General features: G+C 36.5%; 1 protein-coding gene across 2 annotated transcripts in view; it reads right to left on the bottom strand.

Annotated features, from left to right (window-relative positions):
* ST18 (ST18 C2H2C-type zinc finger transcription factor) overlaps positions 1-27830 on the bottom strand; it is a gene marked incomplete at both ends in the record, with an annotated part of 166211 nt that overhangs the window by 40117 nt on the left and 98264 nt on the right. For both annotated transcript variants that reach the window (XM_082279424.1, XM_082279423.1), the window contains 5 exons: positions 96-230; positions 2961-3755; positions 8023-8213; positions 23587-23617; positions 25514-25568. In XM_082279424.1, the coding sequence (XP_082135550.1) occupies positions 96-230; positions 2961-3755; positions 8023-8213; positions 23587-23617; positions 25514-25568 (1207 nt within the window). The remainder of the gene's footprint in view (positions 1-95; positions 231-2960; positions 3756-8022; positions 8214-23586; positions 23618-25513; positions 25569-27830) is intronic.

Here is a 27830-nt window from a genome sequence, read left to right on the forward strand (position 1 = left end):
AAAAAAGGGGATTCTTCTCCAGCATAAGCACACACTACCCACAATACTGAGACAGATCCAGTTGTTATTCTGGACAGCAGAGTGATGATACTCACTTTCTAGTGGCACTCTAACTTTATGTGGACAGCCTGAGAGACTGCGGTGGTGAGGGTACAGCCCAGTCACATGCCCTGTGCCATCACATCCTGGGATGGGGCATTTGGTTTCTCTCTTTTCAGGCCTGGGTGAATCTGCAGAGAAATCAGATAAGGATTTTGTTTGGGTTTAGCCCCTGTCTGCACTCAGCTGAGTGATCTTAGCAGCCTGATATTCTCTATTTTATACTTCAGATTTAATTCCTGTGCAAAGTTTTAACAGAGATGTATGCAACTGAAACATCGCTTCAGGTTTTCACACTGTGTCCTTTAAACAATGATCCCCCCCCCCCAATATGCCATTTATGTGCTAAACTATATCGCTTTAGGATTGCAGTGTCATTTATTCCATTCAGACCCTCAAACAGGACAGAAGCCACAATCCAATAAGCCAGAAAACTGGCAGCATGAGCCAACAGCAAGATCTATAAAGGAATAAATAAAAAAAGCAGAATCAATCTTTTGCTCTGTTAATGTCAGACTCCAGGAAACTGGGACAACCAAATAAAAGCTGAGGTGTGAAACAAATAAACAAACAAACAAAAAGCATTTCAACCAGAAGCCATTCCTTAAATATCACAGATCTCTAGGCTGTAGGTTCTTTGTTAGGAAAATGAATACATGCCACTTTACATTTGAGAGGCAAGGCAAGCAGCTCCCTCTGGTACACATGGCAATGCTGCTTTGTGGAGCAGCCCACAAAGACACTGAAAACATGGAACAGCCGATACCCTTTCAAAGGCAAGGTCTCAGCCCAGCCCCACAGCTACCGCTCTGTAATGGCCACAGTGCATTACCAATTTCTGTTTCACGCACCTAGAATTGTGCAAGAAACACTGGTCAGAAAACCTTTATTTGATTTCCAATGCAGGATCAAAAGTCTGGGCGAGAAATGAATGATTTCTGGTCCAGAAATTCTCTTGTGAGAAATCTGGAGGAAGTGGCCGCATAAATTGCTGAGGATGGTTTTAGCTCCATCTGTGATTGGCTGCCAACAGCATTTGGTGCTGAGGGAGGAAACAGCTGCAGCCAGCACAGGGAGCTGCCTCCTTCAAGCTCATTTTTCTGGACTATGAGGTAGGACATTCTTAGGGACAGAATCACCAGAGACAGTTGAGGGTTAAACTTCTAGCAAGTTTTTAGGTTAAAAAAATAAATAAGTAGGGGAGGAAAAAATAGACTCAGAATCATCAGGAGACCACATGCTTTTTAGAATCACTGCAAATGGAAAGTGCTGCAATAGTGAACAAAAAAATAAAGAGGGATCCTGAAATATGATTTCGTGTTTCCTCCGGTAATTGAAAAAGTTTATCATTAAATAGATTTTTTTCTCATCTAGCATCCAAGAATGAAAATTAAGAGCTGATGGATTTGATGGTAGATTTTTTAGAAAAAAATCCCAGTTAATTATATAAAGTGGAAAAATTATGTGCCCAATACAACATTGACTACAGTGTTTATACAACCTGAACAAAGCCTGGTTTGTTTCTCCATGAGTGTTGCCTCTGAACTCACCTGGAAACCACAGCTAATTATAATACGATGTAAATAGGGAAGGGACAGATTCTGCCATTCTTACATCAGTGCTCTTTCCTATGTGTGCTGTGAGAAAGTCACATTGGCACCAATGTGAGCCTGGTGAACACAGAAGCTCTCAGGGTAGGAAAGGATATCTGTAAAGTTCCTGCATATGCCAAAGTCATCTGAGCAAATAAATGTTCACGTAGTTCAATAAAAAGGTACATTAATACCTTGCATGCACAGCTTAAGACATGCAAATGAAAACACTACTTGAGACACAAAAATGACATGTATGCATTTTCTTCCCAAATACTGCAGGAAATATTTTGTAGTTGCAACTCCTAAAAATGCCTGTCAGTTCTCTTTCACACTAAATGCTTCAGATAAGTAAATTACTATAATATTTGCAATGTCCACAGGCCTACTCTAAAGTTACATTAGAGATACCAAAGTAAATCATTAATCAAAAGCAGAAATTGCATCAATGCTAGGGTGACCTCGGGATGTTTGGAAAGCCAAAAGGAAAAGTCAAAGGACAGATGAATGTATTGTTACTTACTACGGAAGGGAGTGTGCTTAAAAAATGACATCTCTTGATGTTCTATAATTATCCTCAATTGAAGAGTTTCATACAAGACAGCCCAGTTTATAAATCAAACCCAAATTTCTTAAATCTCCACTTCTAGAAGCCTGATTAAGTGCTGAAAATTGAGTGATGTTCCTACGTGTATGTAGGATACCATAAACCATCAGGAACAATAAAGATTTTGGAATTGACTGGTATTTCTGCTGATGGCAAATTAGGCAGAAGAGCTTGTGCTTTCCTGGCTCGGAAGTGCCAGCTGTAGCAAAAGGTAATGTTGAGATGTGAAGTAGACTGACCTCAGAAAACACATGGATTAAGAATAGTATCCTTGGGAAAGGCCAGTTTTTCACCCTGAACTTGACCTTGAGCACTGTTTTAATGCCTTGTCTTTTGTCTGCTGAAATTTTGGAGGTTTGTATTAGCGCCCTACAGAGGAGGAAGCAGAGAGGAGGAAAAGGAGGAGAGCAACTGTCAGTGCCAGCTACACAGCCCTTTCAGTACCCATTACTGATCATTTCACATCACAGTTTGGCTGGAAGCCAAGTACCTAGCATTTAACCTGGTTAGACGTGAGGCACTAGTGTGAAGGTACATAATTAACAAAATTACCAGCTAAATTCCAGATTCTTTACTGTTGCTATAAAACCCAGCTCAAAATCCTCTATCAGTCACAGGACAAATGCTTAAGCCAGCAAGAAGAGCCAAAAATACTTCCTTACGTTTGCTGCTAAATATCTGTCTCCCACCAATGTCAATAACTTTGGTTTGTCTCCTTTCCCCTGCTAGATGCTCCAGAAGAAACCTATCCAGTTCCTTGTAGGTGCTGTGAAACACATGCCCTTGCTCTGCCTGCAGAGCGATTGCTTGCTCTAGCAAACTCAAGTTCCCTTTTGTTTTGTCCAGCTCAACTGACACATCTGTGGTTTCTGACAGGCACTCGTTGTCATCTTCTTCACTTTCTGGGAAGAGATTCTGAATTCTCTTCTCAAAAGGATCGGGGTGAGGCTCCTGGGGTGCCCTCAGCTCTGTTTCTGAGTCACAGACTGTTTCACAAGGACCATATTCGACCTCTTCCTTCTTAATTTCTGGGACTTCCAGGATGCTGGCCTGATTACACTCTGCGATATACTTCTGAGTTACATGGGGCTTTACACTAGTTTCTTCCGAGAAATTTGAAGAGCTATCCCACTCATCCATAATTTCAGAGTTACTTTCATTTTCCTCAGATGAACAGTATTTTGGGTCAGAAATAGCAGTCTTTTCCTTTCCTTCAGCTGAGTTAATCAGGTAACATTCACCAGTGTCATCACTTTCTGTTTTTAAGGATTGAATGCCACTATCATTTAGATTTTCTGCCACTTTTTGACTGGGTGCATCTTTTGCTACTTTTCCTACGTTCATCAAAGATTTGGCCATGGCATCTTGATAGCTGGAGTAGTTGTCTTTTCTTTGACTGGAATTCTCTTGCCCACCCAAATGAGGGATTTCCTCGGATGATTTTGGAGTACTCTCCTCTGTATGAGAAAAAAGGTAAGAGAAATACATATGAATAACTATTTTTGTATCTTGTAGAAGTGATATGAAGATATTTACTTATCAATTACTGTACTCTGGTACTCTGAAATGATTGAATTCACACCAAGGATGTGTTTGAAATGACTGCTCGTAGCAGGATGAAAAGCCCTTCTAAGATTATATCTACTTTATGTTATCGTTCCAGCACTCCATGAGAAAAAATTACGTCCCCATTTCTCACTGATAGTGAAAACATATATTATCTTAGAACACACACACATATGCACACACAGTCATATACACTTATGTAAATATAATGTGCCATACATCTATACTACATATATACATATAATCTATATAATATGTATATATACATATATATATATATACACACAAGAACAAAACCACATTTTAAAATTCCTCTGATCTATATTCACTTTTATTTCATCTAAGATTCCCAAATATTTTCTCAAAATGAACCCTAATTACTTTCCTAGTCACCCTGGATCCCATGAAAGACCTTGATGGAAAAATCCTCAATGCTTCACAAAGGGCAAGCTCCTGGTCACCACTGAAATTGCCACATTAAGTGATAGATCAGGTCACACACAGGCAAACAGAAATGGTTGTTATGTACCGACTCATAAAGGACTTGTTAAAGACACCACTGAAGTGCATCCTGTCTTTATAAACATCTTTCTTCAGAAGAAAAGCAGCAGCCAGCAGGTAATAAAGGCTGCATGTAGGAGAGGTTGTCAGTGTGGAAGACAATATGCCTTTTGTATCTCATTTAATTTTTTATAAACATTTCCTCTGACAAGGACACTCAAAAATACATCTCCATCATCTTCCTTTCTGGTAATTATCTCTCTAAAATCAACACTGGTTTTGCCAGGATCAAGTAAATATTGCCATAGTAACTAAAAGCATTTTTGGATGAAGGGAAGAATTTAGTCACAACACTAGCCCCTTCAATAATGCTGATTATAGGGTACATTCTTTTGTTGGGATCTATTCAACATAAACTGAAAAATTTAACATTTTACTTCCTAGAAAGGAGGATGAATAAACAAGCACAGACTATTTCATAAGATGTGTCTTTCCTTTCCTGAATCAGAAGAACTCCAGGTTTAAATAATAAATTAAGCATAGCCTAAAATGCAAATGAAGTTTCTCTCAATAACACAGCGAGCTATTAAGAGAAAGTGTAAAGGGTTATGATAATTTTAAAGTATTATGAACTACAGAAAACAAATAAAAAGCATTTTCAGTGAATATGTCCAATTCATTGAACTATTCTCTCAATCCACTTAACTACCCACATGTGTACAATAATGATTTATAGACATTATACCTAATTATGCATATTTGGGCTGTGTTAGAGTGCCTAACAAAAGCTCTAGAAAGCAACAATTACCTCTGTTGCTTAGCTACATAGTTTAAAATATTCCTATTAAGTGCAGATTATTGTGGAGGGGAAAAGGGGGACAAAAATGCACATGTGCACCACAATGCATTTCACTTTACTGCTGCCAAACTGTTAGCATTTTGGGTCATTTCCAGTTTACATAATTGTTTGGTTCAACTGTTTGTTATATGTTAAAAGAAAATATTGATTAATTCTTATTCTTCTTCAGAAAATTGGACTCATGCAGGGAGAGGTGGCCTTGTGCACTGTGTGCATAAAGTTGTATTTAAAGAAGTGTCTGTAAACCTTCGTGTAACTTTTTAGCAGCTGGTCTAGTACCACACACATTGCAGTAATCTGAATAAAGTCTGCCATCTTTTCACATCTCAGCAAATAAGAATGATGATTTGGCTCTATAACCAACTTTAGTCAAATGGGTTTTCATTGTTTGCTCTTCTGCCATTTGGAAAATAACAGAATCCCATCAGTGGGTCATTTCAAAAAGTAACAAGATCTAGTTTAAAAGAAATCTCCTGCCCATTAAAAGAAAGCAAATCAGGCCAAATGTTACAATGGTAAAATGTCTTTTCAGTTATTTTTCTGTGTGAAAGATGAAAAATAATATAAATTCATGATTAAAAAATTTTTGTTCCTTAAATAATCAACAATTTCTAAAATCAATGTTTAAAAATTTGTTGTCGAATCAGTATTCATGGTCCAGCTGTCCCAGCTTTGCTTTTTACTTCTACAGGCTGTAAATTTACTTTTGAAATAATCAAAACTCAGCTTAGTTTACAGTTGCATCAGTCCATGAACTGAATCATTAACTGCTCAACTGACAAGAATGATGAGAACATAATAAAGTGAGCAATATTACTCTAAGAAATCACAAGTAAACCTACATAGCCAGAACAACTGTATGCTTTTGCTGAAATTTGTTCTGTAGCTGGTAAAATTAATGCAAAATATGTAGGTTTTATTATCACTGACACAAGCAGGTTGGAAGATATCATACTGGTATCAGATAAATCTTTTCAAAATCACGTGGGATTTTTTGTTTTGACTGAAGGGCATGGTTTCCCCACTTTTTCATCAAAGGATCTGACCCACCGCTTGTCCTTTTTTTTAAAAGGAACCAGTTAAACAACTTAGGTTTGTCTGTATATGGCACAGAATCTACCTTTACACCCATCATAGTATCTTCCCTTCATAGAGTTCTTCAAGATGTGCAGAGGACAGAAAAAGGGGAAGAAAAAGACGTTCCTGAGGGCAACTCTGGATGGTCAGGAACCAGGCTGAATCAACACAAAAAATTTAGCTAAAATCCAAATATCTAAAAAAAAAATTCCAAACAAACAATAACAAAGCCCCAAGACAACAACCATACAGGAGCTCTTACCCCAACAAATTCCCTCCTGGTGTTAGGAGATAGAAATACTCCCTGCAGCCTCAAGAGGCACTGAGAGCCATGGGACTTTCTTCTTGATGAATTTTTCTTAACAATATCACCCAAAAACACAGAGACATTTTGTATCACCTTGTTAATTAATGTTCTGTTTGAAGATGGAGCTACCTTCTAGGCTTTCACAGCAATGGGATGCAGACCTTTGGAAAAATCTGCTCTTAGAAGATTTGCAAGCGACAGCTGACTGAAAACTGCTGTTAAAGAAATGCCACTGATTTTAGTAGAATCAGGATTTGACTCTTTAATCTGAAAGACACTCTGCTTCCTCTTCTGTGTGTTCTACAGTAATCATATGTATAAAATTTGGGGGGTTTGTTTTGTTTTGAGGGAGTTCAATTTAGACTGGATAAATACATGAATTACTAACCTCAGTTCATTATAAAATCATAGGACAACCTAGGCTGGAAGGGTCCTTAAAAGACCATCTGGTCCAGTCTTCTGTGGTAAAGGGACCCTAGGTGAGATTATCTACCACCCTGTCCTTCAAAAACATTGATAAGAAGAAACTAAGTGGAAAATAGATTATCTTTTAATTCCATAGCAACCAGCAACTGAGTGACATTTAAGTTCATTCTGCTTACATATTATCTATGATTACTAATTTCCCAATCCCAGATCACATTCCTTTTATTTTAAGATTGCTATGTACAGGTGACTCCTAACGTCTTCCTGATATTTTCCACTGATATCTCCTCACTTGTCTGATTAACTATCTTGGCAGGACTTCTTAAACAAATATGTGAAAAACAATTTGGTTTGAGACTTTTTGTTCCACTTGAATATATATAAAAAATATATTAGGAAGAGTAATCAATACATGCTATAGCTATATCTTTCTGTGCCCCCATCCTGATCCATATTTTCCAGTACACACATTGTAGAAGCTGCCATAAATTGTTGGATATGTTTGGCTTAGCAGTGTTGGAATAACAAGTATAAAAGTGCTGAGTCTAATAATCGTGTTAAACAGAACACACACAGCAGTCACATGCATGAAATTGCTTTGCTAAATGTTCAAGTCAACAATGTTTTGCTAAGCATTTTTTTTTCCTCCTAAGAGCTCTATATACTCCAGTGAAAATCTGTTCTTCATAAATGTTTTCTTGTCAGTGGTGGGCTTAACCTTGTTCTTTGACAGAGGTAGTGGAGAAGCAGATGCTTCTCCATATCTGACCTGGTGCAGTAGTTGTCTCTGTGTGACCTACAAAGCACTTACTAGACCTCAGGAGAAGTTATTGTACAAAATAAATGGAAGTATGATGGTTAAAACTGGACAGAAAGGCACCATTCCAACTCTCTTAGAAGTCAAACGTGTCTTGTATCCTGTGTCAAAATACTGTTTCTTATCTCCCTTCCTGTGGAATTCAAGTTCAAATGGAGTTCAAGCAACTACCTGGAGCTGAGCTGCTTTCGAGGACACTGATATCTTCCTGTAACTCTGTCCTGTCTTCATGTTCCTCTTTGCATTCCAAGCTGGGGCTGTAGTGGCGGGGTTTCATTAACAGGGACTTCCTTTTGTTGACAGGAACGCCTGATATCTGATCTTCGGCTTTTCTCTTCTTAGCCATGGAGCATTTGTAGGCACTGCGACGATCAGTTGCCAGGGACAGAGAAAAACATGGGAGAAGTGAGGGGCAAGTTGTTTTAAAAATAGCACCACCCTATAGTTTAATTCTAAGTATGAAAGTGAGGGCTGAAAAAATATTAAATCACTTGCAGTTTCAGCAAATTGTGTCTAGAGATATTTAACTTTAGCCCAGGTACTGAAAGTCCAGGCCACAGGCAAATCCTGTTTCTTTTCACTGCTGCCAAAATCTTTTTGGGGAAAGGGGATGAGGAGCAAGACAAAACCATAACCCAACAGCCTTAAGTGGAGTTAAGGAAAGGATGAACAAAATTGTAGCCTGTGTTGACAATCCAGAAAAACAGCTAAAGAGAAAATTATACCATCAGTTGAATTACAAAATTCTGAGCCTTTGGTCCATTACCTTTACATCAGTATGAATATCCAATTAGACACCTTGAGTTCAACAGCATAAAACCTGTGAGAACACACTGTACGTTGATAACTTTTTGCAACACAGGTCCCTCTTTCAATACTAATCCTGACCACTGGTTTCATTTAATTTACTCCAGCCATAAAGACCTGGTTTAAGCTCTACTCAGGTCTTTGTGCAGAGTATGAAAAAGGCTTCTGCAAAGAGCTATTCATGTCACTTAAAACTATATTTATGTGATAAAAGGGGGAGCTGATCCCTGGGAAAGGTCTTACCCAGTTCAGATGTCTAACTGTCAGATGACTGACAGGAGTAGGAATGGCAGGATTTTAGAGAGGAAGATCTTTAGGAGGTTTAATATACTTCTTTTAGCTCCTAATAGATCCATATGTTCATGTGAATAGTCTTTTGGTTCTCCAATTATTTAGCCAAGCCTTTGTCACCACAGGAATCTGTATGTCATGTAGGTGTTACAACATAAGGCACATCCCTAAAGAGGCTGGAACCTTCAACCCTCTTTTCTTAATAATTTTTAGTGTAAGTGATTTGACATGATTTTATTCTCTTACACACAGTATACTAAGAAATTTTTTGTAGTATGAATAATAGTGCTCATATTATATCTGTCAGAGATGAAAAAAACTACATATATGGATCTGTGTAATCCACTCAATGGTTTCTCAACCTTAGGTACCCCCAGGGAGCATTACAAATCTACACAATGCCCTTAGGTGTTGGATTTTGCATTTGGCTCACTGACTTAGCTTCAAGATTTGCAAAAAAAAAAAAAAAAAGCCATGTATGACGAGAACTCCTATTGGTTACACATATTACAAGCTCAACATCATAAATTAATCCTTCCAAGGTATCTTATGTGCACTAAATTGGCTCAGGTTCTGATTGTTTTGGATGAAAGCATATGACTAACTTGAGCTTTTTGTTTAAAAAAAAAGACAAAAATGTTTTTGGCTAAGCACCTTTTTGGCAATCCCTCATTGCAAACATAAAGGACATGGAAATACAGCGATCTGCATTTTAGGGGGAATGTTAAAATTCCATCATATACATCTTAAACATTGGATATTCTTGATCATCAGAAGACTAAAATGCTATGGGCATCTAGAATCTAGGAATATGGGATGGTAAGCACATGCTGTAGCTGAATAAAATATGGCTTCTGTGTTATTTCTCTGTTTATGAACGGAGGATAACATGAATATCATAATAAAGGTCAGAATCACAGTAGTATCTGTGTACCACTGGAAATAATGCCTATATAACAGATACCAGAAAAAATATGCATCATTTGTTTCTAAGAAAATACAGTTATTTAGTTCATATTTGTGGGTGGCATTTCATACCAGTGATGTTGTTCCAGGAAAATTAAATAAATGACAAAACTTTGAAATCTCTTCATACACAATTGTTTTTATCAACGAAAACCTTCACTAGGTTTGTTTTTCTGATATTTCTTTTATTTGTCAAGTTACACTCCAGTTAATACTGTGAAAATGTTTAGGATAGGATGAATTTCCAGTGTTTAATTCCCCTTTAACAAAACTACAGCTATTTTTTACGCCAGAATAATTAATAGATTTTTTGGAACAGAAGATCCAGTTGGATAATCTAATATGCCCTCCTGTGCAACACAGGTCACAGAATTTCATCTAGTTCTTCAGCCTTAATCCTATAATTGTCTGACTGTTCCTGAGATTTGACTAACCGCAAGTTAAAAGAAAACTTGGTAATCTGGTAAATTCATTACTGTATTCTTGCTCACTGAGTACAATCTTTTTCTAGCAACATAATGTTACAGGTCCCACACTGTGGACTGGCATAACACTTATTCAACATATTGGGTTTTTCACCACAACTGGAAAAGAAAATCAAACCCAGATGTCAGCAGACTGCGATCAAGACCAGGTTTCCTCTAAAGGTCCCATCGTTTTAAAAGAAGTGAATATATGAGATTCAACTTCTAGTAAAATCATTTCTGACACCATTCTGATTACAGGAAGTTGACAAACATAGTTGTCACTTATTTCCTAGGAAGTTCAAACACCAGGAAGAGATTTTCAGCTCTTGCTTTTACTGGTGGCCCTTTAAACTGCTGGTTTTGAGCTTAAATTAGAATCTATTAGTTTGAAGGAACCAGTTTAAATTTCTATCACATATCAGAAATTCCTTGCCTTTTCTACCTTACAGTGCTTAAAATGAAATATTTAAATAAAACCAGAAAAAAAAATCACAAGTGGCAGCTTTTTTAAGTACTTACACATGATTTGTTAAGGATCTGATGATGGAAAACAGGAATTTTAGTACTATGAAAATAATATGTTTATGCCTTTATAACATTCATGTCATGCCGATTTCACCTTTGTCTTTAAAAGTTTCTATTTCTCTCTTTTCCTTGTGCACATTCATACACAGGCACACATGTAGGTTATCACAGATTTGTCAAGCTGTACTTTGTCAAGTGGTAAACCTATAATTTAGCTTCTCTATTACTCATCTCTTAAATTCAACATCTAATAGTTTTGTTGCTATTTATCAATGGCCTGCTTGTTGTCATGGAACACTGATTCAGCTGTCAAGGTTATTTGGTAATCTGAGGCTCATAAAACTGGAGAAGCTCTTTTTGTTTTGAGCCCAAAGCCAATACACAATTGGGGTTTTTTTTTCCCAATATAACTGTGCTTAAATTTTATGGATAACAAATCATGTCTGTACTATCTAAAATGAGCAAAGTTTTTATTATGTATTTTTTTTAGTTAATGATTCAGTTACCAAAAGCAGTCTTGAGTCAATTATCATAGTGTGAGTCAAGAGGTGAAAATCTAAGACACTTAGGACCTGGCTGCATATACTGAAAAAAAAACCAAGATAAATCTTTCATAGATATTTCATACCTAAATACATTTTTGGGGAATTTAATGGGTCTTTTTCTTTCTTTTATTTCTTTTCAGATCATGTCTTGCAGACACTGGTAATATACAGGCAGTACTTTGCATTGGACCCTCACCACAAAGCAATGTCTCAGAAGAAAGAAATAGGTTTTAAGCAGTCCCAAACACATAAAGCTTTTCTTAAAAAATGGTCATGCTTTTGTTTTGGGGGTTTTTGTTTGGTTTGGTTTGGTTTGGTTTGTTGTTTTGCTTTTTTTTTTTTTTTTTAATAATTTGTTCATCTAAGTGATGTGTTTGTCAAGCCTTCAACCCAACCTTTAACCACTTTGTAGCCAGCAAGGATTTGTTGTAGTTAATCTGCTGGCAAGACTTCTAGACCTCTGGGGATTTTTGCTTATTCACAGGAGCCTGCAGATTGGCAAAGCATGAAAACAGAGCAAAGAATTGCCATAGTGGGTAAAACTAGGGGTACATTCAGTCTGAAAACTGGTGTTTAATAATGCCTGTAATGGATGCCATGTAAAATAATGAGAGCAGAACACACCACATCTCATGTACACTTCTTAGATTTTTGAGAGAAAATAAGTGCCTTTGAATATCAAGGCACTTGCATTTCTTTTCTACTGCTATGTAAGGATCCTACACCGTATGTGAGTTTGTGCAAGAAAACTTAGTGAAACATTTTAGTTGCGGAGAAAATTTTTTAAATCATTAAAATGAATTGGGTTTTGACTCTTTGCTGAACTATTGAATTAGAATTAAAGGAGACATCATCTTTTGATGTGCAAAAGCATTTCTGATGTGCAAAAACATTTAACTTCACACTAGTATTTACAAGGAGAAAATCAGTCTGACTACTCCTTAATCATATTTTGGTTAAAGATATTGCCAGATGCTTTAGACCTTCATCAGGATTTTTTCCCCAAACTTTCAGATGCCCTAAGACAATGTAGTCAAATACTACATTTTCCTTACAGGAGGTAAGAGTTGGTATTTGAAAATTCAGGGACACTTACCACTCAAAGATGAAGCAGTAACATAGAAGTGCTTGTCATAGTTGGGCTTTTTTCTAAGAATTTTAAGAATCAAAAGTTATCTAAGGGGAAGATAAATTCTGAACATCTCTCCATCTTAGTCTCTCTTTTATTTCAGTTTGTTCTTTAACCACAGATGAGCTGGATTCTGTGTAGTTCTCTAGCACAATGGCTCCCTAGGGTTTAGGCTACAGCTGTGAAAAAAATCTGATCACCTAGAATCACAGAAGAATTTTGAGTTCCTCACAAATGGGTGATGATCAGGAGACTTTACTAGCACTAGACACAGAAAGGGGATGATCTGCTCCTAGGATGGATCACACATCAGTTCAGATTCCATTGCTGATATAATTTACATCAACCATGAATGCCAGAGGTTCATGAAAGGAGATGGAATGTCAGAGTTCAAAAAAGAGTGCCGGTAGTCTCATCACTGCAACTGAAAACCAAAATGGGCGTTGCTAGTTACAGTAGCTTCAGATGGACAGCAGAGGTTGGGAAGGAAGGTGGAGTGTTACTATGACTCAGTGGTTTTTCGTCAGGTTAAAACAGATTTATGTTCCACTTTCTTAATTAACTCTCATTGTTTGTGAAGAGTGTATGTAAATTTTGTAGCTCAGTGAGAGTGATAGCATTGTCAGCTCAGGTTGCTCTAAAAGGGATAACAAAGAGAAAGATGGCTTTTACAGTCTCAAGAAGTTGGAGTCTCCACAGAAAGTCTGAAAATCCACAGCATCAATCAGGTCTGCAAGAATTTTTTCACAGCCAGGGTCTAGGGTGGTGTTTTCAATGCCATGAAATCACCTACTGAACATGAACGTGTTCACAAAATCTAACTGTATGCAAAACCAACTCCTAGATTCAGAAAATGTGATAGAAGTGACTTTAGGCCACATAGATTAGTCACCGATTATACATGTGTATATATTATATTTATATATAAAGATATATATATTTATATATAAATATATATTATATTATATATATGTATACTTGAATTTTTTCTAAAAGAAAGAAAGCAAAATGCATCACTTTGGATCATGGGTACTAGAATACAAAATTTACGAGGCTTATATACAGTTGGAAAAAATGACAGCCAAACAGTAATTCTGCTTCCTCTGTTCCACTCTAAAATCCCTATACTTGCTGGATTCAAAACAAAGCAAATTCTCTCACAGCACATAAAGAACTACTCGTGTAATAAATAAGGATTTCTTGACCCATGCCTTTTATAATTTTTAAGAAAGATACTTGATGAGGTGCTTTTCATTAGTGAGAATGTCATTTAAAGAAATGGCTGTAATGACTTCAACCCATTTGTGTACCCTTCAGCTCTCAATCTCAGAAGGATCTGTTTTTCAATACCTCCTATTTTGTCTGCTGTATGGATTAATAAACATGTTAATTCATTATGTTAAGATTTCTATGGCACTGTATTCTGATGTTCCATCCTGAAATGAATTTTCCAATTCCAAACATCTTTGTACTCAACGGGATATGAAACTGTGCTTACAGAGGTTTTGTACGTCCATGAATTTATCCCTGAATACTGGAACATGCTGGAGCAAGAGATAAAAGAAATCACCATTCTACCTACTTAAAATAAGTAAAAGTAAGATTTGTGAACTGTCAGGTGATGGAAAATTGCACATGCTCAGAAACAACTGTTTGATTTGTGAGGTAGTGAGTTCTTCACTACCTGAAGAACTTCAGGAAGTAACACTGTGACTGGCTGCTGAGAAAATTGCCTTCAAGGTTGGGCTAAAATTCATTAGCAGTCGAAGACCAAGTTAAATCAGAAAACAAGAGTTTTCTTTCTAGCTATTTTAAATAATTTTTACAATTTTTGAAATATGCAAATAAAAAATTATGGCTTTATGTGAAAATATTAAAGAAGGACATTTATTAACTCTGATATGAGATTTTACAGATGAAATGTTGAATGCTAGTCCTGGAAAGGACCACTGAGTTCTCATTACTGACAAGAAGTTAAAATGTATTTGCCCTAATTGCTCATCTGGAGCCAGTTACTGGCATTAATGGTTTCTTCTATTTTATAGAATTAACCAAGCTATAGGATTATTTTAGATAATTTATAACATTTGGACTCCATGACTAAGGGTGTTGTATTTTACATTCAGACTGGGAGATGAAAAAAATCTGGAAAACAATTCCAGCTGGAAATTCCTCAAAAATACATTTGTGAAAGAATTCATCAGGTAAAAAGAATTTTCTTCCATCAACATTTTAGAGCATTAAAATGGTAAGAATATAAACCAATAAAATGTGTTGGAAAAATTTGCTCTTCATTTGGACAGAGAGAATTGGTTGCAATGAAGCTTAGGACTTGGAGGACTTACTCCAATGGTAATTAAAGAAAATCTGACTGATTCTCATTTTTAAACAGCACACACAGCACTAAAATAGTCATGTCATCTCTTTGTAACTCACACACACTTGGCTTACAAATTGTATCTGTGAAAGGAACAGAGGCTGTTCCTGTGTCCTGTAGCAACCACTCTACCTACCTGTAGGACCTTCTACATCTACAGAAGTTTATTCCCATACATGTGCAATGCTCTTTTTTCTAAAATGCCAGAGTTGTGAGAAGTTCAGTCCAGGGCTGGACCAAGAGGAAAGGAATGGACATGAGATATAGATGGGAAAAAGATAAAAGGGAAATTTATATTTATGAACACTAATACAGAGCAAAACAAGATCAGTAACTTGGGGGTATTAACTGTCTTCTATATACACAATTGGAAGGGTTAGCCAGGAAAAAAAGGAACAGAACTGTACAGACAATAATGTGGAGAAAATATGGTATCATAACTGAAAGCTGGCTGGCTGGAGCAAGATATTAAAATATATATTTTATTTGAAAAAGACATATAAGAAAGGCAAAGGAACTGTCATGCACCTTGTTGGTAAAAGAGGATTTACTAGACCCCATAAGAAGAGGCTGGGGAGAAATGGGTAATGGTGTTGAGTCATTAGGTACTGAGCTTGGAGGTGTTTCAAGCAGTAAACTGAATGTTACAGGCCACCTGACCAAAAAGAACAACTGGACTGTGAAATGATTGAGCAAATGCAAAGAAGCACATAAAAAGAGTGAGGCAATGGTAAGTCAGCAGTAACATAGGAAAAGACATGCAGTTATAGTTAAATTTACACATGCCTCAAGCTCATGCCTCTGTGGACAACAATTTCAGGCTGCAATAAGCTCATGAAATGGCTTTTTATTTTTCTTTTAAAATATATTTTTATTTTTTATTAAACTCTGTTTTATTATTTTGTCAGGATTCTCCACAAAGCAAAGGCAACTCAGAAGAGGACAACAGAGATTTAACTTCTCTGACTTTCTTGTTTTCAGTTAACGAGCTTGTTGGATCATAAGGATATTCAGATAATATTAAAATTATTACATATAAACCCTCAAATTGAAATGCTATGTCAATGAAATTAATGACTTCTTCAGAGAGTCATTCCATAACTCATAAATCAAGAACTCTACATGGTTAAAGTTGTATGGTTGGTCCCTTTTCTAACAGGTAAGTTATTTTTAGTAAAAGCCAGTTTAGAGAAAACTTATTCTGTGGAGCTCAAGAAGTTCTTAAACTCAGTAATATGAATGAATGGCCAAGATCTGGGCCAAATCCAGCCTCCCTAGCCTCTTTTTTGTTTACTCACTCAATCTGTCCAGGTTCAGTAGGTCAATAAATTCCAGTGGGACCCAGGCCAAGAATTTGGCTTAGAATGGATTAAGTTTTCAAGGCAAATCTACAGATCATCCACACAACCTTTGACTCCAGAAAGCCTTGCACATGAGTGGTCAGCCTGCTAGCACCAGTAAGTGTTTAAATAAAAAACATATTGGTAACTACACTCTGGTTAAAGAAGATGTAAAGAAGATAAGATAAACTTTGTGGGTTTTTTGCCAACAGGCAGTAAGCAACTCATTGTCAGGAGCCAGTACCTCCCTTTAATGTAGCAGGAGGTCCCATGGCTGCATTCTTCCCTTTTCCTTGCTATCTCCAGGCTGTACACAGTCTGTTTCTGCTCACTTTTGCTTGGCTGAATCCACCCTTGACATCAGTCAGAGGCAGCAATTCAGCTAGCCATAATATTTAGCTCATGATTGATATATATGAGGCAGAAGTTACGGGTTGGCGTTTCCATCACTATATGGCTTGCGGTCATCAACAGGGAAAAGATCTGCCATAAGAGGAAACAAACATTTGGGGCTGTAATGTTCTGATGCATTCTGTCAGGCAGCAGAAGGCATGAAGGCATATGCAACCCTAAATTTCTGTGCAGGTTTGGGAGGATAACATTTACTATGTGCTGATAAGCACAGAAGTTGTGATGGGGAAGACAGCGACTCATGTAATATATTAAATAACATAAAAATTTTAGTTCAAGGCAGGGAGTATTCTAAGATACAACCAGCTCTCAGGTAGAAAAAAACTGAAAATAGCTATATCTATCTAGCAGCTGCAGCAAAGTGATGTGGATTTGACATATATTATAAAAAACTCTTACAGAAAAACATACATTGAAACTAAATTATAATTACCCTTTTAATAGTAAATGGAAGCTTTAAGTAAAAAAATTGTAAAACTACAATCAAATATAATAACGAAGAGAAAAGAGACTGAGACTGTGGCTTTTGGCTATAAATGAACATAGTAGACATCAAAAGAGCCCTATAATATGCTAGAAATATATCTAATGTAGTTGTTGTTAAACAGAGCTATAAAAGTCACCTATAAAGCAAATGCACATAAAGCATCTACTAAAGCAAGCTAAAATAGAAATCTGAACGTGAAACACAGTCTCTAAAAGTTCTAAATAAATACAGGAAGAGAAGGTAGAGGTCACAGTACATAGATCAAAAGGTCTGAACATGTACAGGAATTAAGCAAATTATTAATCATAATTAACAACTCCAACCACAGTTGTCTCAAAAGAATTATGAGATACAGTTCTTCTTTCAACCATCTTAGTGGTTATTCAGAACAGTTCTCTGAATATTTAAGTGAAGGATCTGTAAACCCCAAGGTTACCTGCAAAATGTTAAAAGTCATTACTTGTGGTCACTCAGAACCATGTTATCATTTATTGAAACTGAGTGGAGGTTCTTATTATCTTATTACCTTGGACTCAAAGAGTGACATTTTAATAAAAGTAAAAAAATTATCTGATCTTCTCTATACACAAGTTCCAAACATTTTATGCAAGGCTCAACCCGCTCACATGAATTTTGTGAGAAAACTTGAAGCGGAAAATGTTTGAATTTTGAATTTCTTTCTGTTTGTTTGTTGTTTACAGTTGTCTTGGTTACTGGCTTAACAGTATTGAAAGAACAACTTGGTTCTGAACTATGGAAGCACCTGGTACTGTAAAAAATCAAAAGGTTGATGAGGTCCATGAACTCATCCAAACTCTAGTGAAAGGAAAGGACGAAATGAAGTGAGATGGAGAGGCAGAGTGAAGGGAGAGGAGGAATGACAGCACTGTAGATTTCACACTTTGATGGCTAATTAGAGGGGGACTGGGAGATGAAGGAAGAAACAAGGGAGGAACATAGACATGACAGAGTATAAACTTGATTGCCATTACAATTTTCATTAATGCTTGGTTTTTTTAGTTATGAGAATAGTTGACATACAGGATTTAATAATAAGGGTAGGAGAGTTCCAGCCCTATTCTTTGTCACTATTAGGAGTCTGATAATATACTGTGACTATGTACTTACCTTTGCCTTACAGCAAATGGCACCACATAGTGATTGTTCAGTGTTTCTTTATGTTTCATTGTTCAGTGTTTGCTATCAAACATCAACTACAAAACCATTTTTCCTTAGTGTAAAACATAGATTTCAACAGATTCTTTGAGGAGACTAAGGTCTAGCACACCAGATAAAGTTCCTTAAGAACCTAACAATGTTGTCAGAAAAGAATAGTAAATGAACAAGATTTAATGGGCATTTAAGAAAGTGTGATTCATAATAATATCACAGACTTGCTTGTACCAGAAATCATGGAGTAAGAGACAGAGGTTAATATTTTCAGCGCCCCATAACCATTTCAATTTCTACGATGGCTAGGGCAGGGAGGAAGTTCCTCTTCCAAGCTGAGGAGCAAGCAGTACATACCCTTAACTTATTCTTCTAACAGATCTTGGGAATCGCTACTCTTAAGATTAATGCCCACTGTTGAATTGAAGATCAGTTATCAATAGAAACAGCATAATACAGGTCTTTGACTCAGGTGAAATGTTTAATCCAATATGTCATGGAGAAATATTTAAATGCCAAGGTGGCAAAGCTCTGCCCCAGCCAGTTACCATCATGAGGAGCACTGGGGAGGAGAGCTGGAAGTGTATGCTGTCAACATCCAATCTTCAATTGCAAAAGAGGGCTTCTGGCAGTAGCTGTAACTATTGACCACCTTCATTTAGCATTTACTACTAAGTCTGTTTGAATTCAGAGATACAATTTGTTTCAGCAAAGCGCATTAAGGACTGCGAGGGTCCCACACTCTCTGCCAGTGGGAGACAGATGAGACACCAGGAAATGCAAGAGTCCACCTCAGTTTCTGTTCCAAATGTGCTTATTCAGGATTATGTCAAATGTGCTTTTCCACAGCAGTTTCCAGAAAATCAGTCTCTGACCAACTCCTGTGGAAACAGAAGCCAAGCCCAAAGGACAAACCTGACAGTTTTTCCAGATGCAGGCCAGGAACAAACAGCTTTCTCTGTCTCTGTCTCATTTCTAAGCAGTGCTATGGGATAACAGTACTCTGAAGGTGATAGCTACACAAATCAACCATAATCTCAGTTCTTACTGAGGAACACCTTGGTGTCTTTTTGTGTGATTTTGCTTCATGTGCTCACTTCTTCCATCATCTAAGTATCACTTTCATCTCTTTCTCCAGTCATCTGCCATACTACTCCTTAAAAATATGCTTAGTTTATGAAGTTCAGAAAAAGAGTTGCCAATCATTCCTTCCTAAATGCAGCTAGGCATGCACAGTGCTTTTCTTTCATGCCATGAACTTTTCCCGAGGAGCCAAATTATCTTCTATCTACCAAACTCTCTACCTTCATTCTATTACCATCTGAAACAGAATTCAATTGTAATTGCATACATGTAATTTAGCAGTTCTTAAAGGAAACCAGCAAAATATTCAGCAATATAGAATAAGGAATAACTGCTTCAGTTACTTAAATGCTTTTTAGTATGTTGTCATATGCTTGTATACAACAGTATATTGATGTACCTCTTAAAACATTACTGGTAAAGTTAGGGAATACATTTTAGTAACACAGACTTTCTGAAATACTTCAGTTCCATTGCTTGCAGAGTTGCTTTGCTGGTTTCTCACCCTCCTAATCAACAGCAACAAAAGTGTGAATTGTCTGGTTACTCCTTCTAGCAAGGAGACATCCAGACAGCTCTGCTCTTACTCCTCTCTCTGCTAAAGTATTCAATATACTCAGAACTCTGTACATTCACACTGAACAGTTCAACTTCTCTGAATACCTAAAATGTCTCACAACACCTGGAACAAGAGTTCCAGATAAAAAAGTAATTTTCCTTACTTTTGAAGAAGTGATGCAACACTGCAGAAACTAAGAGGAAGTGTAACTATTCCCACCAAAGGGCAATGCTGTTCTCCATGATTTGAAACACCTTATGGATTCTATACTAATCATCAGTGACAGAAGCCCAAAACACTTGGTTTCACCTGTATCTAACTCAGAAAGGTACCCTTTCTATTCAGATATGGATTTGGCCAAATTGATCTATGCTTTTGCCACCCTGTGCTTTGATCAATCCAATTTGCTCTTCCTTGGTCTGACCCAGATGCCACTCCATAACCTACAGATGGTTCATTGTACTGTATCCCATCTGTTAAATAAAACACAGTAATGAGAATGCATCACTCCAATATTCCTCACTTTCCTTTGGTTTCCATCCTAATCCTGAACACAGCTGAAGGTCCTGGTCCTTTCAGTGGTCCATGACAAAATTGCCTAAGAGAAGACCTCTTCATTCTGTTTCTTACAGAAGATGGATACAACACAGCTTCTATGCCCAAAAGGTGTCAGATTCAAACTTGAATGTATGTGACAGAAATCTCCTGCCTTCAGCACTTGCTTCTACCACACACTGTTCTTTGCTACGTTTAGCTTGTGACAAAAAGACTCATCTTTTCTTAAGATAGTTTAGCTACCAATGAAAACACCACAGCACTACATTCCTAAATAAAAAATTAAACCATGTTGTTAATAAGTAAATCACTAAGATTTCAAGGAGAAACAGTTTTGTTTTGAAGGACTTATTGAGTTTAGCGTACTATGCTTCAACACTACAGCACATACAGTAGATAAAGTTAAAATAACCTTAATAAATTTTTACTAATAACACAGAAATGTTGACAGTATTCATGTATAAAGAAAATTATTTATATTATACTGAAAGTTGGGATTCCTTAGGACATATAGTTACATGAAATAAGTGCAAGTTTGACACATAAATAGTTGTGTATGCCTGGAAGAAAGTCTGAAAAGCCAGTGCAGTGCAAGAGAATTTTTAGTTATTTTACGAAGCGAAAAAAAAAATCTAAACCCCAGCTTTTCCCTTAAGATAATATTTTTCTGAAACTATACTTTTTATGTAGAAAGGTGGTCCTATTTTTCAGGAGAAGATGGATGATAACAACATTAGGCAGTTTTCTCAGTGAAATCTTGGCTTTCTTGAAATCAAGAGATTTTTTGGCATTGAATTCTATTAAGCAAGATTTCAACGCCTGAAATTTAGAAGAGAGAAATTTTCATGCTTCATTGTATCTAATTGGTGATTGAAACTCTTTGTTTTGCTTCTCATTTATTTTATTCTCTACTTTTGTGAAACACAAGTTGCAGAATAAGAAAAGGCTAACAAATGCTCTAGAACCAATCAATGTTATGAAATTAATAATAATACAAAATGAGCATGTAAGCTTATGTAGTGTCTTTCATGTAAAAGTATCCCAAGGCACTTCATAACAGAAACTCAATAAGGAGTGCAAAAGTGCTTTGTCAGATAGGATAAGCCGGGGAAAAGGGAAAATTAATTAAGCATGGATTTAAATTTCTCAGCCAACACAGCATTTAGAACCTTGGTCAGAAAATACAATGGTTCCAATATCTATATCCAGGGAACACAATAGACTACTTCAGTCTTTAATTCTTGAGGAATTCAAAAGTTTTCCCACAGTAGTATGGGTGTGACTAACAGGAATGCAGTCTGATGGCTGCGTTTCCAAAAAGCAGTCCCTGCCCCTCTCCCTCTACTTTTTCATGGACAAGTAGATTCATGTATTGATCACCTGACTTGTAGGTCAGTAAAGTCACTTGACTGTGGAGATACCCAATATGGAACTTGGTACAGCAGAAACTACAAATACCAAGTTAAGGGCTGGCTAATACCTTTCTGTGCTGTTTAGCTCACTGCTTTAAAGCAATGTGTGTTTCCTTATGGAGGTAGTCCACATCTCTGACAGAGTGATCTGCTACACAGTAGTTCCGAAGACAGCATGTATTTCACAGGGAAAGATAAAGTTGCTCGGGAAAAGCTATAGCAATTGATAATACATAAATCACAGCTTTCCTGATGTTGCAGAAACTTGCACATCCTCTATTTTTCAAACATTTTTCTCTTAGGAACACATGGACCATCCCCATTTTTGGATGGCTGCCTCTTCGGATTAATGCATCCTTCTGGTGCATAAATTAGCGATGCACAGAGGAAAAAAGGAGAAGCACTAAATCTCAGGAAACTGAAGCCATACAGAAAAATTAGATTCACAGTAGAGCTGAATGAGTGACTCACCATGAATAATTTATCCGAAAAGTTAGCCTACACTTCTGTTCACGGAATAGCTATAAGAAGCTTATAATTTCCTCACTTTTATTATTAAACAAAACCTTAAAATATTGTATGTCTTCACTGCAAATAACTTCCTGTAAATATTTCATGTCCTATTTTAAGAGATGGGGGCATTTTGGTTGATCAAATAAATCACATGATGATGTTTCTCTTCCCTAGATGGATGAACCCACAAGCACATATTTTGGATGCCTGCTGTGATTAAGCAAGCAGCTCAGTAACACGTGATGAAGAGTGAGTGTAGGGAAAATAAGTTAATTTACAAAAACTCTAAAGATCTTTCTGCAAAAATGTTTTCAGTATTTACACTGAAGCTGTAGTGAATTGTAATTCTGATTAATAACTTTAGGAATTTTCAGCTACCTGTAAATATTTTCTTTCTTGTACATGGGTACTGAATAATCTGCCAGTCTTTCCAGAGCTTAATCTAAGTTTTTGGAGCAATTATTAGGATTTGGTGCACACACAGGTAGATCGAAGTAGTTATGTTGAAGTTTTACTTGAACATTTGCAGTCTGAAATACCATTGCATAGTTTGTGGTTTTGAATGGACTGACATTCTTTATGCAAGTTTGAGAAATACTCCCTGCTACTTCCATAAACTATGAAACCTCAACAAATACTTAAGGAAGAATGAGCCATTAGTGCATTTAGAATTTACAGTACTATACAGATCAGTTTTATAAAAACCATCCAGTAAAATATATTAATATCTCCTAGAATGTTCAGACATTGAAATACTATAATACATATTACAGGAAAAAGAAGACTGAATATCTGAAGATTCACCGGAAATTATTTTGTGGTGTGCCCTGACACTGGCTGAAGATAAAGATAACATACCAGAATCCTGCCCACTTCATGTTACTTTTGATTATGCTTGCATAATTATTGCTAAAATTTTGCTTTAATTTTTGGTATATCTAAAAAGTGAATCTGCATAAATTATCCTTTTTCAGATCTGTGCTAAAACTTTACAAAATACATTTGCTTGATTCTTTATTTTATAGCAGTAGCAGTGGTATAAATTTCTCAGTATAATAAGAAAATAAAACTGAAAAAATAAACAACGTGAGTTCTTACCTGAGCTCTTGAGCTATAGAGTCCACTTGAACTGTTAAAAAAAGCAGGAAAGAATTAATTAGTTTACACTTCCAGACTTGTTCTTTCTGCAACCTTGCACCTGCCTATTTTTAATGACAGAGGAGTGGCTATCAAAACACAGGTGGTTATTTCATGCTAACCACAGGATTGTAGCTACTAGTGACAAATGCTAAACGAATGTGCAATTCTCACAGTTATTTTAGGATGCATGAAACCTGGAGTATGACGTTCAGTGAAACAATAAGCAAAATAAAAATAAAAAATAAAAGTAAAAGCAAAGACCCTTGTTTTTACTGTTGTTTTTCAGAATTTAAAATCAGTTTGGGAATTGCAAAGGCTGGTGTTTACAAATTCCTGCTCACACGAGTATACAGCATTTTGACAAGGCCAACAGGTGTCTCTAGGGATTACTCATATTGCAGAGGCAACTTTTGTTGTTTCTACTTCTGGGAAAATTTTCTTGATATATTAATTGCTATAAGAGTGTGTGCACATGTATAAAAACATGGAGAAAAAAAATCCATAAGTTTTAAAATTGTGTTATTAGCCTTTTGAGTGAAAGGGTATGAAACCCCTATGGATTACAATTAAAATTTGCTATTCCAGCCAAACTGTTTTAACTCACAGTCCTGACCAACAGAGAAGACATGCCCTAATGCTGACCTGTAAATATTTCCTATTCAGTTTCTTTTCAAGTTCTCTGCTTGGTACTTTTGAAATATATATGAATTTTATATTAATTTCAGAGAACTGAGGGTTGCATCTAAGTTTTGATATGACAATGACTATGGTTTTTAGAACGGTTTGTCTGTGTTCGTCCACTTATCTGCGGTCAATGTGTGGTACTTCAGTGCTCTTCCTCTGTCTTTCCCTAAGTGAAGTCTAGCACTTTTTGCCCTTTTGATCATTTGAAAATAGAGAAGCCAAACCACTCTAGTTTTTCATTCAGACCATAACTTGAACCTGAAGTCACAATATTAACAATCCAAACTAGTGAGTTGTGACAACAAATCGAAGTAGTCTGTTTTGCACAATCCTGAGAGCGCACAATTCCCATTAAAATCAGAGTAAAGAATGTGTGCTTTGTGCCTCTGAAAATAGTCATAAGCAAAAATGTTCACAGGGTAGGCAAAACTCTGACATTTATCTTTAAGTATATCCATTTTTCACTTGTTATCAAGAGTCACAAAAAGTGTTATGAATTAAAATAAAAAGTTATTTTCCTGGAAGGGCTCTATTTCTAGTCAATCATGTTTTCCAGATGTTGAGATCATTAAGGGCCTGTTTATCTCTCAGTACTGCATTTCCATCTGTTCCTTACAAAAAGAGAGTAATATCTGGGAAATACAACTATGTCATAACTTTGCAAATGAAACCTGAGCACCAATACTTCAAAAAAAATGCAAGGTTCTCTTCTGCCACATACACCTGCAGCTTTTGATTAAAGAAAATTTACTTCTGGACCATTTACACAACTAATTTATAGATAATTAATAGCAATAGACAGAAAAACATTCACGTGGCTGAGACAAAGTTTTGTTATATTATTTTTAAGGCATCCATTCAATGTTGTCAACTCTACTGACTGTGGAAAATCGTTTTGGGTTGGTTTTTTGTTTTGTTTTGTTTTGTTTGGGTTTTTTTGCATAATAAAAAGCATAGCCTTTATTTTCTTTGAAAAAATAACTCAAAGAAAATAACATCAGTAGATTTTTTTGGCTTTTCTTTATACCATAGCTAATAACATCGTGCCTTTTAATGCCAGCAGTCAGTGTCCTGCCTTGATTAAAAAAGCAGCCCTAAGGAAGCTACAGAGTCTCTTACTGCACATTAAGGAGTGTGCACAGGAACTATGATATTTCATGGTGTTCTGGGCACAGGTCGTGGAGCGTGCTTGCTAACTCACCCTTGGTTCCTTTGGAGCGTGTGCGCAGCTTTTTATTTTCCCCATCTGCATCCATCTGTAATATTAACACAAGGTCTTTAATTCATACCTTTTGCCATTGAGGAAAAAAAGTACTCCAATGCTTTTTTTTCACATTTCCAAAGGCTAGACAGTAATAGAAAAAAAAGAATAATCATGCCTTATTAATCTTGTCAAAGAGATAAAAAGCCATCTGTGAATATCTAGTAAATACCTAGGAGATACTTTTAATGATACAGATTTGTTTAATAAAGTGATGGTTATGAGTGACTCTGTAAGGTTTAATGACGAGGTCTACAGGTGTTAGCTGAAGGCATAAGGTTAGAAAGAGTAATGCTGCATGAGCGCTGCTTTCAGCATCCACCTCCTGAAACAAAAGGTCCCAGAAAGCTGCCATGCCTACAGGAACTCTGCATTTTTATTGTAACTGAGGCATAGCTCTATAGCTGTGTTGGAACCTGCATTTCTGACAGCTTCATCCTTAAAACACGAAACCTTCTTGCTTGACAATGCATAACTACACATATACAGCTTTGAAATTCTTCACCACTTAATCAACTACTTCTTAAAGAAGTTTTGCTTAAAGAGACATTGAGTTACGGATTTATAGGAGGTTTTTTGGGAGAATGCAGTGTCCAGATTTGTATTTTACATTAAAAAAAAAAAAGCCCAAACAATCAAAAAGCCCAGACCTCCCCAGAAGTCAGCTGTTGTAATAAGTTTTCTAACTGAAATAAGAGAGTCCTTTCAAAATCAGCTGTTCTCACTATACTTTTGGCTACATCTAAACCCGAACTGGAAATATGCACCTTCTGGTCTTGGATGTGGCCCAGACACGTAATTGTAGGGGCAGGCTTTCAATCCATGGATTTTATTGCAAAACCCTGAAATTTGAAGGGATTAAGATTTCGTGTTCTGGTGTGGACAACTGCAGTGACATATTGCAGATTGTACAATGGTACAATTTTGATGATGTCCAGGGAGACAAACTCCTTTCTAAAAGTAACAATTTTTATGTGAGGAAGACTCTCTCACCAGGAATTTTTGTCTAGGCAAAATTTTGGGAAATACGGAATTTTTCTTCAGTCTCTGAGGGAACCTTGTTATCTGTCTTTGGTTTGAATCTCAGTTTCCCTGTTTGTAAAATGGTGATGATCAAATATACTGTAGAAAAAGCAACTGCCATGGGCTTCTGCAAATCAATTTGCAGACACCAGTGTCTGATTAATAAAATTGTGTTGGGTGATAGGTAGATGTGGGTACCAGAAGTTGCCAGGCATCTCTCCCTGCAAAATGTCATGAGGTAAATACTGATGTCAACAGAAGATCCTGTCTATTGTATCATTTTTTCTTTCTGAGGATCAGCTGAACTGAACTGAAGTAAACTGAGAAAAGAAGCAAGAAGTCCTGTTAGTGCCTTTTTCCATTTATAGAGTTTGAAGATCTGAGTATGCTTTATTTTTAGCTCTATATGACTCAGATTACCAAGATGTTTTGAAGGTCTTATCTGAAAGAACATTGCAGAATATGACAAAATTGACCTGAGAAATAAAAGAGTAAAGTCAGCCTTTTTAGGGAAAAAAAGCATTTTTCTAATTTTCTGGGATTTGTTTGTTTTTATACATGTTTGAACACTATAAGTAGCTATTGGAATCAAAATACCTATTTGCAGGAGAGAACATAAACATTTGAAAAGGGACTTGAAGAGGTGTAATTCTAGAACAAATCTAGTGATGTCTGAAATGAAAATATAAATTGATGGAAATGCACATCAAAGCCAGACAATGATACCTTTTCTCCGTTTAAATTTACATCTGATATTGATTATTAGCAGGGAAAAACATGAAGGGCTTCTGCTTATGTAGTGGGGCTGGTGGCAGCCGTTACTTGTTACTATCCTTAAAACCTGGAGAACAAGTATTTGCAATGTGACTGCAATGGTAATGGGAAACATGGCTCTGTTCTCTGATGCTGAGTTGTGATTGAAGGCACTGACCTGCCATAGACTTATAATAGGGGAGCAGGTGTGGCAATGATGGACTTTAATTTCCTTTAATAAACCTTTTATGTGCCACACTTTTACTGCCATTCTATGCTCTCCAAGGTCCTGCACATAATAGGTTCATTACTTTTGATTACTATAGTCTATTGAGACAAACAACTCCAGAACACACTATATATTATGTTCAGTTAAACCAATATAGACTATTTATCCACTGTGCATTATTTCACCTGCAACTCTACAGACAAAATTAACAACAGCTCCTGTAAGCTAAAACTATTAAAACCACTGGTACTC

The sequence above is a fragment of the Coloeus monedula genome (genome assembly GCF_965178545.1).
Source record: "Coloeus monedula genome assembly, chromosome: 1".
NCBI classification, from domain to species: domain Eukaryota; kingdom Metazoa; phylum Chordata; class Aves; order Passeriformes; family Corvidae; genus Coloeus; species Coloeus monedula.